Source organism: Lissotriton helveticus, chromosome 1_1, assembly GCF_964261635.1.
Source record: "Lissotriton helveticus chromosome 1_1, aLisHel1.1, whole genome shotgun sequence".
NCBI classification, from domain to species: domain Eukaryota; kingdom Metazoa; phylum Chordata; class Amphibia; order Caudata; family Salamandridae; genus Lissotriton; species Lissotriton helveticus.
Window position 1 is genome coordinate 246,377,643 of NC_136057.1, and position 11,504 is coordinate 246,389,146.

Genomic DNA, 11,504 nt, shown 5'->3' on the forward strand with positions numbered 1-11,504 from the left:
CCCTTGCATCCAAAATGGGCATTAGGATGCAATTTCATCTAAAAAAAACAGCGCTAAATGCACAAATTGTGAACACAAGCTGCTGCTCATGCTTGCTAACCATGCTCTCACTGAAGGACTTCTTTCCATCAAATTTCGGATAATTACAATAGCAAGAATAATTGCATAATTCCATGTCAAAGAGTAACACAGAATTACCAAAATTACTGCAATTACTCTTTCGTAATTTAAATTTCTGCCCAGGCCTAATTAATAAAGAGTTGACAAATCACTTCACCTGATTTAGATCATCACATTAAATTAATGAAGTTAATGTTGATCGTATTGCAAGCACTTGGAAAAACTACACCTCCAAACTTATTCCTTTTCCTGCAGGTATCATCGTGGCAAGACCCTGAATGGAGCACGAGAACCATACCAGAGTGCAACAGTTCATCCTCCTGGGACTTACTGATATTCCAGAACTGAAGATACCGCTCTTCTGGGTGTTCCTTCTGGTTTTCGTAATTACTCTTTTGGGAAACTTGAGCATCATAGTTCTGATAAGGATCTCTCCTCATCTTCACACACCAATGTACTTCCTCCTCAGCAACCTGTCAGTGCTAGACCTGTGCTACTCCTCAGTTATAACACCTAACATGTTGGTAAATTTCCTCTCTAAGAAGCAGATTATGTCTATGTCAGGGTGTGTGGTGCAGATGTTCATATTCCTCATACTTGGCAGTACAGAGGTCATTCTCTTGGCCATGATGGCCTATGACAGATATGCAGCTATCTGCCATCCTTTGCACTATTCATCGATTATCAGCAACAGAGTATGCATCTCTCTAGTGGTTGGATCATATCTTGGGGGCTTGGTGAATTCTCTGGTACACACCACTTTTACTTTCATGTTGACCTTTTGTGGACCAAACAAGATCTCCCATTTCTTTTGTGATATTCCCCCACTGCTGAAGCTCTCTTGTTCTGATACCACTCTCAATGAAGTCGCCCTGTTCACTGTGGCTGGCACCATGACCTTTGGATCTTTGACAGTGATTCTTGTGTCTTATGCTAGGATAATATCAACCATCTTGAAAATACGTTCCTCCGAAGGAAGAATCCGCACCTTCTCCACCTGCTCCTCTCACTTTGTCTGTGTAACTTTATTCTTTGGAACAGTTCTCTTCATGTATTTTAGGCCAAGTTCAAGTTATGCTCTGGATCAGGATAGAGTAGCTTCATTATTTTACACTGTGATCATTCCCATGTTGAACCCACTGATCTACAGCATGAGGAACCAGCAGGTAAAAAAGGCTCTGATGCAGCATCTAGGAAAGTGTGTCTTTATCTCTTAATGTCTCACTATCGAATGGAGTGGCTGTGCCCTCAGTCTGCTTATCCACAATTAGCTGCTTGATTATTTGTCTTTTCTCTCTGTTAGGCAGTCTGTCATGCACCTGTCCTTTCCCTTGCCTACCTAATGGTCATCCATTTTTCAGCTACGATTATGGTCAAAGGTAAGAGAAAGTCAATGCCTACAGATGGCCTGTAGAAAGATTTATGGCACAATATCAATGTTTTCCTAGTTATGTGGTGTAGGAAATCCTCCCTTCATGTATGGTCTCTCTGGATTGTACTCCTATGTTGGATCCTACTGTTTTCTGTCTGTAGAACTCTGTTCACTCCCCCCTGCTAACCAAAAGTGTAGGTGCTCCCCCTTTTAACATAGTTAGATTGGCATCACCCTAATTGACATATTTAACCTACCTTTAAGTCCTTAGTTTATAAAGTGTAACCAGGGCCTATGAGTTAAATATCACTAGTGGACTGTATCACCTATTGTGCCATTCACTACAGTGGCAGTGTAAACATGGCTTCTAGCCTACCATTGTAACCTCTGTTGCCTAATCTGCAATTCAATTCAAACTGTGAAAATAGGCTCCCTTTATAGATCTGAAACTATTAATATGTGACCTCTACGTAAGTCATATAACCATAATCTTAGGTGCATTGTATGTAAAAGTAGGCGCTGTGGAATGTAATGACATACTTTCACTGACTAGCTACTAAAGGCTATTTGCACTCTAGCAATACTGACTGTTTCCTAAATACTAATACTGGGCTGCACTGTTAAATGTAATTTTAGTACCTTTGGCTAGGAAACATACTAGATATCTAATTCTTGGACTATTTCTAATATTTATAAAAAGCTAAATTTGCTAGTGAAAGTGGATTTTCCCCATAAATATTAAGTAAAAGTGACTTTTAGGAAGTATTTTTTTCCTGCCTAAAAGCTTCAAGTGGTTCATATGAATTAGATTCCAGCCATTGCCCACTCAGTGCTCAAGCCCTGAAGAAAGTGTTAAAACTGTTCCCAGGGCTATGACTATGGCCTGGTAAACGGTGGTGCTCTTGAAGGATGAGCAATATTCATTTCTGAGGAGCTTAATTTCAAAGAGGCTTCGTTTTTCACAGGTGAATATCAGATGACATATGGCCAGGCCTCTTCCTTTGATCCCCAAGTCAGCCAATCATAGGTGGGAGGAAGCTGCCCTCAGAACTGGATTGAAATGACCACAGAGGAAAGGTTGATCATTTCCCTGGCCACACCTCTGGGGTGGGCACAAAACTCTGCAAAAGGAACAAACTGGCAGATGCATCAAAGTTATGTTTTGCGAGCCCTTAATAGTGAATTTTAAGGAATCGCTATTAAAGACTCACAAAACGGGATGCATGTAGGAATCGCAATGTTAGCGATTCCTACAGATTCCTTATTTGCAATTCGGTAATAGCTAATCGCTAATAAGGACTGGCTTTCCCATTCATTCCTATAGGAATGAATGGGAAAGTCATTCCTTACTAGCGATTAGCTATTACCGAATCGCTAATGTTCCGCTATTTCAAGGGTGCCAGGGTGTCCAAAGGACACCCTGTTGCACCCCTGAAATGGACCTGTGCACAAATGTTACGCACACACATGCCCTAAGGGCAAGTGTGTGCCCAACATGTAACTTTGAAAAATGCACAAAAGTGCATTTTTCAAAGTTTTAGCAAATTACCACAAAGTTCAACTTCATGGTAATTTGCTCCCCCTATTAGCGCATTCGCTATTTTTTTGGGTTTCATGCATTGCATTTAAGGAATCTCATTTTGGGATTCCTTAAATGCAAGAGCAATTTAAGGAATCACTATTTAGAGATTCCTTAAATTGCGATTTCTGCATTTGGGATGATGCATCCCAAATGTAAAAATACCGGGAGCAAACGGCCAGATTCTGAGAATCTGCCCGTTTGCTCCCGGTATTTTCTTTGATGCATCTGCCTGATTGGGTTTTACCATCTTGGACTTATTTGCAGTTGGGCACACATGGAATTCTGCAAAAGCGGATTAAGTAACCCCAGGGAACGTTTACTCCATTTGTTAGGGAGGAGCGAGGATTGGTTCCATGGGCTGGTGCCAGCCATATATAAATCATCTGCAGAGCCATCTTCCGAATTCCACTAGTCCTGAAGAAGATAAGAACAGGACTGAGTGTGTGAGGTTTGAAGTGGGCCCTCAAGGGCTAAACCTGCTCTCTCTTGTACCCTGGACTAGGAAGTAAACTCCAAGGGTCATATGGCTGATCTCTTTTATAAGTTAGAGGGACACAACACATATTTGCTTTTAAGACCTCTGGAAGACCAGAACTAACCTGCCAAGCCAATCTGACAGGGGTGCGTTTATGCTGAGCTAGGGATTCAGTTTCTCAAGATCTGAGTTATTCTGCATTATCACATTTATAGTGAGTCTGATAGAATGATGATCTAGTAAAATATACAAATGGATTAGTAACAAAAATATTTATTTTGTCATCTACACAGGAAGGATTTGTTAATTAGCAGATTTTGTTGAAACTTTTGAGGACGAAGAAAACTGGTTGCAATTAGAGGTACTTGAGGTGTAACAGTGGTTTATAAATATTATATGAGTTGTCCATTTGGATGCAATGTATGTAATGTAAATTTAGATGCGATGTATTTAAATATGATTTTATTGTACACTTATAAGAGGTTTATTTCTTCCTTAAATATTCCTTACATTTTTACACAAAATCATGTTGCACACACGACGGAATACCCAGCCTGTCAAACCTCCGGTCTTTTCTATCCTGTCTTTCACAACCAGGAACAAACCTGGTGGTGAGGGAGATGAATAAAACATTAATGTGACTATTTTGCCTTGTTCCAGTCATTAGGAATGTGGTTGCAATTGTGTGCCATATGATGTGGGAATGCAGAGGAAAAATGCTGAAGGCCGAGTTCCTCCATAAGGCTATGAGACTCCAAGGTGCCTTGCAATAGCATAATTATGTAAGGCAGGGGACACTTAATCCCATACTGTCAAGGGGTCACATGCTGCTATCATTTGAAGTACCATGCTGTGCTATCATGTGTAACAAGTGATAATGTTTGTCGTAGGCATTCTGTGTAGCAAAGTCACTCAGGTACAATAACTTGTTACAGTGCCTAGTTATATGCCTTACAGTTAGCAATGCTTATTGCTCTAACACGAGTCTTTGATGTTACCTATGCTTGTTGGTTGGTTGCTTGGCACGTTTAGCAGCCGCTCCCCTCACGTGTACGGTCGTCTAAACGGTTTGCGGATCTCACGTGAGGGTAGTGAATCTTCCAGGCTCTCTACGCTCCAAAAAGTATAAATAGCAGCCTTGACAACGCGGCGACGCTTCGCTTCATTTTAGAGCGTCACCGTGAGAGCACCTGTTGCTTCCCGTACTCCGCCCAGTGATTCCCGACCTCCACCCATCCCTTTGGATTCCACCCGCTTCTTGTGACTTTTTGGTTTCCCTCCGCTTACCTGGAAAGCCGGTCCCCGAGGATTTCAAGACTCGTCTTCTTCCTTCTTCTGGATGGTTTGTCATCTTCGGTGGGCTCCAGAAACGTCCGCTTGCAGTAAGACTTTGGTTTAGCGCCGCCTGCATAAAAAACACTCGAAGTGAGCGCTGATGACTGTTTTAGAACTACGGTTTATTGTACTTAAGTGTTATGGTGTAAACGGACACTGGTAAATTAAAAAACAAGCATTGGTAAAGACAATTAGCATTTGTTTTTTTTGATACTGAATCTCAGTACTACGATCGTGCTGTGTTTACAAGAATGTTTTAGATACTATTACCTAGCATAGAATTATTTTGAAGCTGTACAACCAATACTGTGAAGAGGAAAATTTTGCTGAGAGTGGTTGAGAGCAGATCAACCCTGAAGATTTAGCGTAGAGTTCATAGTGAGCAATTTGGGCAGACTTTTGCTCTTGTTATTGGATTTTCTTGCTGTTTCTTTTTTTTGTTTGTTTTCTTTTCCAGAACCCCTCTTCTTAGAACCATTACACGATTATCAGGTATGACTTATGAAGAGTAAAGAGTTCAGATAACCCAAGCACTAATATACTAACCAGTTGACTGTTTTCATGCACTGTGATGGTAGTGAATTCTGTATTTCATGCCTATGTTTGATTCTTCTTGAAGGCACTCACGAGTTGTTAAGAGTTGTCTGATAATTGTAGAAGTGTCAGCAAGGGCCCAAAGGAATTTGGTATGTGACATCAGAGTATGTAATTGGTTTACTTACTTGTGATCTGAACCAGTTGATGAAGGTATTGATTTATTGTTTCACGTACACAGTATACCTCTTACTTCACCACGAGGGGCCCGGAACACTTCAGCAAGAGAAACGTCACCTGGACTCCGCAAGGACCAGTGTTTTTTCTAGTTTTTCTCTCAACTTCCCCTTTCCCTTGAGGATGAATCAGAGTAGTCAAGCGTTTTAATTCCTTGTTACCTGATTGATTCGCGAAGGGATTTGGAGTTTGCATCATCAAGAAGGAACATACAGGAGCCTCGTGGATGATCGCTCAACAGAAAGCGAAGCCACACTTCCTATTTCCTCTTGATGTTGTAAACAATTAATGGATACCACCAGTATGGATATCAATCAACAAGCTCAGGTAGTGCGCAAACTTAATGAAGAAATGCAGGACTTACGTTTAGAAAACCAGTCACTGCGACAGGAGTTAGATAGAACGAAATCAGGGTTCACTACCTGGAGGGGGTCAACAGAGGGAGGACGCCCTGTTTTAGCACCACCTAAATTTGGCGCCCCGGCCTTTCACACTCCGACTACTGCAGGGGCCGCTACTGACCAGCCAGTGCAAGTTACGATTGTTACACCTAATCTGATTCCCTTAGCAAACCCGAAGAGGTTTACTGGAGATACCAGTCGATACACTACATTCATGAGTCAATGCCAGTTGCACTTTATGTGCAAACCACAGATCTTCACTTCTGATACTGCTAAAGTGGCTTTTATCATTTTATATTTGGGAGGAGTGGCAGCAAACTGGGCTATGAAACTGGTGGCTAATAATGACCCTCTTTTGCATAATTTAATTGACTTCAAAGCAGCCATGTCTAGTCTCTTTGCCAAACATGTTTTCCTTCAAGCATCAGATAATGAGCTGTTAAATTTGCGGCAGGGTCCTAAGCATTTAATAACATACGTCACTACCTTTAATAGGTTGCTTGCAGAAAGCCATTGGCCAGAGGAAAAACGGGTATCCCTTTTTTACCGAGGTCTTAAAGATGAATTGAAGGATTCACTTGCTCATGTAGTCAATTTACCAGAAGACTTCAATGAGTTTCAAGATTTAGTCGTTAAGTTGGATCATAGGTTGGGGGAACGTAAAAGTGAAAGACCATTTGACATTAGAAACTTACATTTCAAAACTGAGCGAACAGAGACTGAGGATAAGACTTCCACTGTAGAACCAATGCAGATAGGAGAGGTAAAAATACCTCTATCACACCAAGAAAAAGAAAGACGACGAAAAGGACATTTGTGTTTATATTGTGGGAAGTCTGGTCATTTCGCCAGAGATTGTCCAGTGAAACCAGTTAAGAAGAAAGCTATCAGATTCCTTGCAAGCTTCGGAAAGCTAGTCATCTCGGGGAATGGAGAGGTCGATTCCCTGGGAAGAAACAGTGTAAAGAACTCACATTTTGCAACCAGTGTAACAAATCATGTACCCAAACACTTCACTGTAAGGATACTCCTGATTTTGTCCACTCAACAAAGATATATCATTCCTGTGCTCATAGATTCGGGAGCCACAGGCAATTGTTTTGATTTGGAATTGGCTAGGAAGCTTCAATTGACTCAAGTACCCAAAAGGGAGCCTTAACCAGTGCGGGCCGTTGACGGTTCAGCTCTATCCTCTGGTTTATTGCTTGTTACCGATAATAGCCATACGGAGTACACAGTGTTTGATTTAATAGACACACCAGCTTTCAGAGTTATTCTTGGAATTCCTTGGCTGGAACTCCAAAATCCCAAAATCGATTGGATAAAACGCACTGTGACCCTAGATTCAGCTCATTGTACACTGCACTGTTACCAAGACACGAAAGACCCTGTCATGCCCCTTTTTGGTGCCTTGTTAAGTACAGACACTCCTGACATCCCGAATGAATATAGGGATTTTTCTGATGTTTTTGATCCTGTCAAAGCAACTAAATTAACACCTCATATAATCTACACTTGTAGGATTGACCTCATCCCAGGGGCAAAACTACCATGTAGTAGAATTTACGCATTGACGGAACCTGAAAACCAATATCTAAGATCCTACTTGGATGAGTTACTATAATTAGGCTTCATTCGACATTCCACCTCGCCTGTTTAATCTCCCCTCTTTTTCGTTGCAAAGAAGACGGGAGATTTGCGAGCCTGCATCGACTATTGCGCAGTTAATAAGGCGACTATCAAAGATAGATACCCAGTACCTTTGATTCCTGTCTTCTTAAACCAAGTTAAAGGTTCCAGTATTTACACCAAACTGGATTTACGCGGAGCCTATCACCTAATTCGTGTAAAAGAAGGTGACAAATAGAAAACCGCCTTCCGCACTAAATTTGGTATATTCGAATATACTGTGATGCCCTTTGGTCTTTGCAACGCACCTGCAGCATTTCAATACTTCATTAATGAAGTTTTACACAACCTATTAGATATCTGCATCATAGTATATATTGATGATATTTTGATCTATTCCAAAAACCCCGAGGAACATGCAGAACATGTTTGGTCAGTTTTGCAAAGACTCAGAGACAATGCTCTCTTTGTGAAGTTGGAGAAATGTGTCTTCAATTTTCCAAAGGTGGAATTCCTTGGGTATTGGTTATCCCCAGAAGGTATTACCATGGACCCTAAAAAGATGGAAGCAATTTTTAATTGGCCTGCTCCAACTTCTGTCAAGGATATACAACGAATCTTAGACTTCGCGAATTTCTACAGATGTTTTTTTTGCTAACTTTTCCAAAATAGTAGTACCTATTACAAAATTATTACAAAAGGGAAAGAAATTCCATTGAAGTCCTGAAGCTGATCTAGTTTTTGCGACCTTAAAAAAGGCTTTTAAAGCAGCACCTATCCTCATACATCCATATCCTGCCAGACCATTTTTGTGGAAGCAGACGCCTCATAGACTGCTATTGGAGGAGTCTTAATGCAAAAAGATGAAAGGACAGGTCATTTGCACCCCATAGCCATTTTTTCAAGAAAACTCCTAGCTGCTGAACAGAACTATACGATTGCTGAACGTGAGCTGTTAGCGATTAAAGCAGTTTTTCAGGAATGGAGACATCATCTCCTGGGAGCAAAGCATACAGTAACCATCTTTTCTGATCATACAAATTTGCAATTCTACTCTACTGTAAAAGCGTTCACTCCCAGGCAAATGCATTGGTTACAATTTTTCAGTGAATTTGATTTTGTGATTACTTATCGCCCAGGGGCAAAGCAATTGTTATCAGACACGCTTTCCCGTTTAGTTTGCGAGGAACAGAATGATCAAGGAAAAGAATCACAAAGTATCATTCCTGCTGACAAAAGTGTGTGCTGAAACTAACTCGGATGATTTCTTAGACCTGGTTAGGAAAAAGGTACAAGTACTAGATCAAAACAAATGGCTCTCCCAGAAGAACAATTCGATTTTAGACGGTTTGTTCTTTCACAAAGAGAAACTATTCATTCCTGAAAATGAATTGCGTCAGCAAATCTTGAAATGGAATCATGATCTAGCCACAGCAGCCCATCCGGGAGTAAACAAAACCCTAGATCTGTGCCAAAGACATTTTTGGTGGAAAAAAATTATCTTGGATGTGCAGCAGTATGTCAGAACTTGTTCTGCATGTGCACGTCAGAAAGCATTGCATACTACTCCTAGGGGGTATTTACAACCAATGGCCATTCCCCCATACCCTTGGCATACAATTAGTTTAGACTTTGTCACATACCTACCAAAATCCAATGGTTTCACTACCATTTTTGTAGTGGTAGACTTGCTTTCAAAAATGGGACATTTTATTCCCTTATCTAAACTTCCATCAGCAGTGGAGTTTAGCAAAATATTCATGGCCCACATAGTCAAACTTCATGGACTTCCAAGTAAAATTATTTCGGATAGGGGGCCCCAATTCGTTTCTAAATTCTGGAAACAACTTAGTAGTCAGTTGGGAATCGAGATAGCAATGTCGTCAACTTTCCATCCCCAAACAGACGGTCAAACCGAAAGGGTTTACCAGTTTTGTAGAGCAGAGCTTACGCTGTCTGACAACCACTATGTCGTCTGAATGGGATGAGACACTGCCCTTGGTTGAGTTTTCTTATAACAATACAGTACACTCATCTTTAGGGTGTTCACCATTTTACTTTGTGACCGGTTAACATCCACAGTCTTTGCCTGTAACATTTCCTGATAAGGAGCAAAATATGCCAGCTGGTTTAGAAAGATTTGCAAAATTACAAACATTTCAGGAACACATAGGAAAAAATTTAGCTAAGAACAAATTAAAAATGAAAGATTCAGCTGACAAACATAGATTACCAAGTCCGTCTTACAAGGAAGGAGATTTGGTTTGGCTATCAACCAAAAATATTCAAATTAAGGGATCAAAAAAACTGAAACCACGATTTATCGGACCATTTCCCATAGAAAAAATTCTGAATCCAGTTTCCATGAGATTGACTCTCCCTAACGATTACTCAATTCATCCTGTTTTTCATGTGTCACTCCTGAAGCCCTATGATCCCTCCACAAGACCTGACAACCCTCCTCCTCCTATTATAGTCGGGGACCATGTTGAATATGAGGTGAATACAATTTTGGACGCCAACGTTTCCGTGGCCGTCTTTGCTATTTAATTGAATGCAAAGGTTATGACCCATCTAAAGGTCTTGTGAACCTGAATCAAACGTTCATGCTTCTCGACTAATTAAAGCATTTCATGTTCTTCACCCACACAAACCTCGGCCTATTAGACGGCCTTTGGGGGGAGAACTGTCAAGGGGTCACATGCTGCTATCATTTGACTGTATACTCAAGTACCATGCTGTGATATCATGTGTAACAAGTGATAATGTTTGTTGTAGGTATTCTGTGTAGCAAAGTCACTCAGGTACAATAACTTGTTACAATGCCTTGTTATATGCCTTACAGTTAGCAATGCTTATTGCTCTAACCCGAGTCTTTGATGTTACCTATGCTTGTTGTTTGGTTGCTTGGAACGTTTGGCAGCCGCTCCCCTCACGTGTACGGTCGTCTAAACGGTTTGCGGATCTCACGTAAGGGTAGCGAATCTTCCAAGCTCTCTACGCTCCAAAAAGTATAAATAGCAGCCTTGACAACACGGCGACGCTTCGCTTCACTTTAGAGCGTCACCGCGAGAGCACCTGTTGCTTCCCGTCCTCCGCCCAGTGATTCCTGCCTCCACCCATCCCTTTGGATTCCACCCGCTTCTTGTGACTTTTTGGTTTCCCTCCGCTTACCTGGAAAGCCGGTCCCCGAGGATTTCAAGACTCGTCTTCTTTCTTCTTCCGGATGGTTCGTCATCTCCGGTGGGCTCCAGAAACGTCCGCTTGCAGTAAAAATTTTGGTTTAGCGCCACCTGCATAAAAAACACTCGAAGTGAGCGCTGATGACTGTTTAAGAACTACGGTTTATTGTACTTAAGTGTTATGGTGTAAACGGACACTGGTAAATGCAAAAAACAAGCATTTGGTAAAGACAATTAGCATTTGTTCTTTGATACTGAATCTCAGTACTACGATTGTGCTTTGTTTACAAGAATGTTTTAGATACTAATACCTAGCATGGAATTATTTTGAAACTGTACAACCAATACTGTAAAGGGGACAATTACGCTGAGAGTGGTTGAGAGCAGATCAACCCTGAAGATTTAGCGTAGAGTTAATAGTGAGCAATTTGGGCAGACTTTTGCTCTTGTTATTGAATTTTCTTGCTGTTTTCTTTTTTTTGTTTGTTTTCTTTTCCAGGACCCCTCATCTTAGAACCATTACACGATTATCAGGTATGACTTATGAATAGTAAAGAGTTCAGACAACCCAAGCACTAATATACTAACCAGTTGACTGTTTTCATGCACTGTGATGGTAGTGTATTCTGTATTTTAT

General features: G+C 41.0%; 1 protein-coding gene across 1 annotated transcript; it reads left to right on the plus strand.

Annotated features, from left to right (window-relative positions):
- The first annotated feature begins 398 nt into the window (after window positions 1-398).
- Window positions 399-1,337, plus strand: LOC144768908 (olfactory receptor 5AR1-like). Its single transcript, XM_078652921.1, has one exon. The coding sequence runs from the start codon at window positions 399-401 to the stop codon at window positions 1,335-1,337; it is 939 nt and encodes a 312-aa protein (XP_078509047.1).
- Window positions 1,338-11,504: the final 10,167 nt, after the last annotated feature.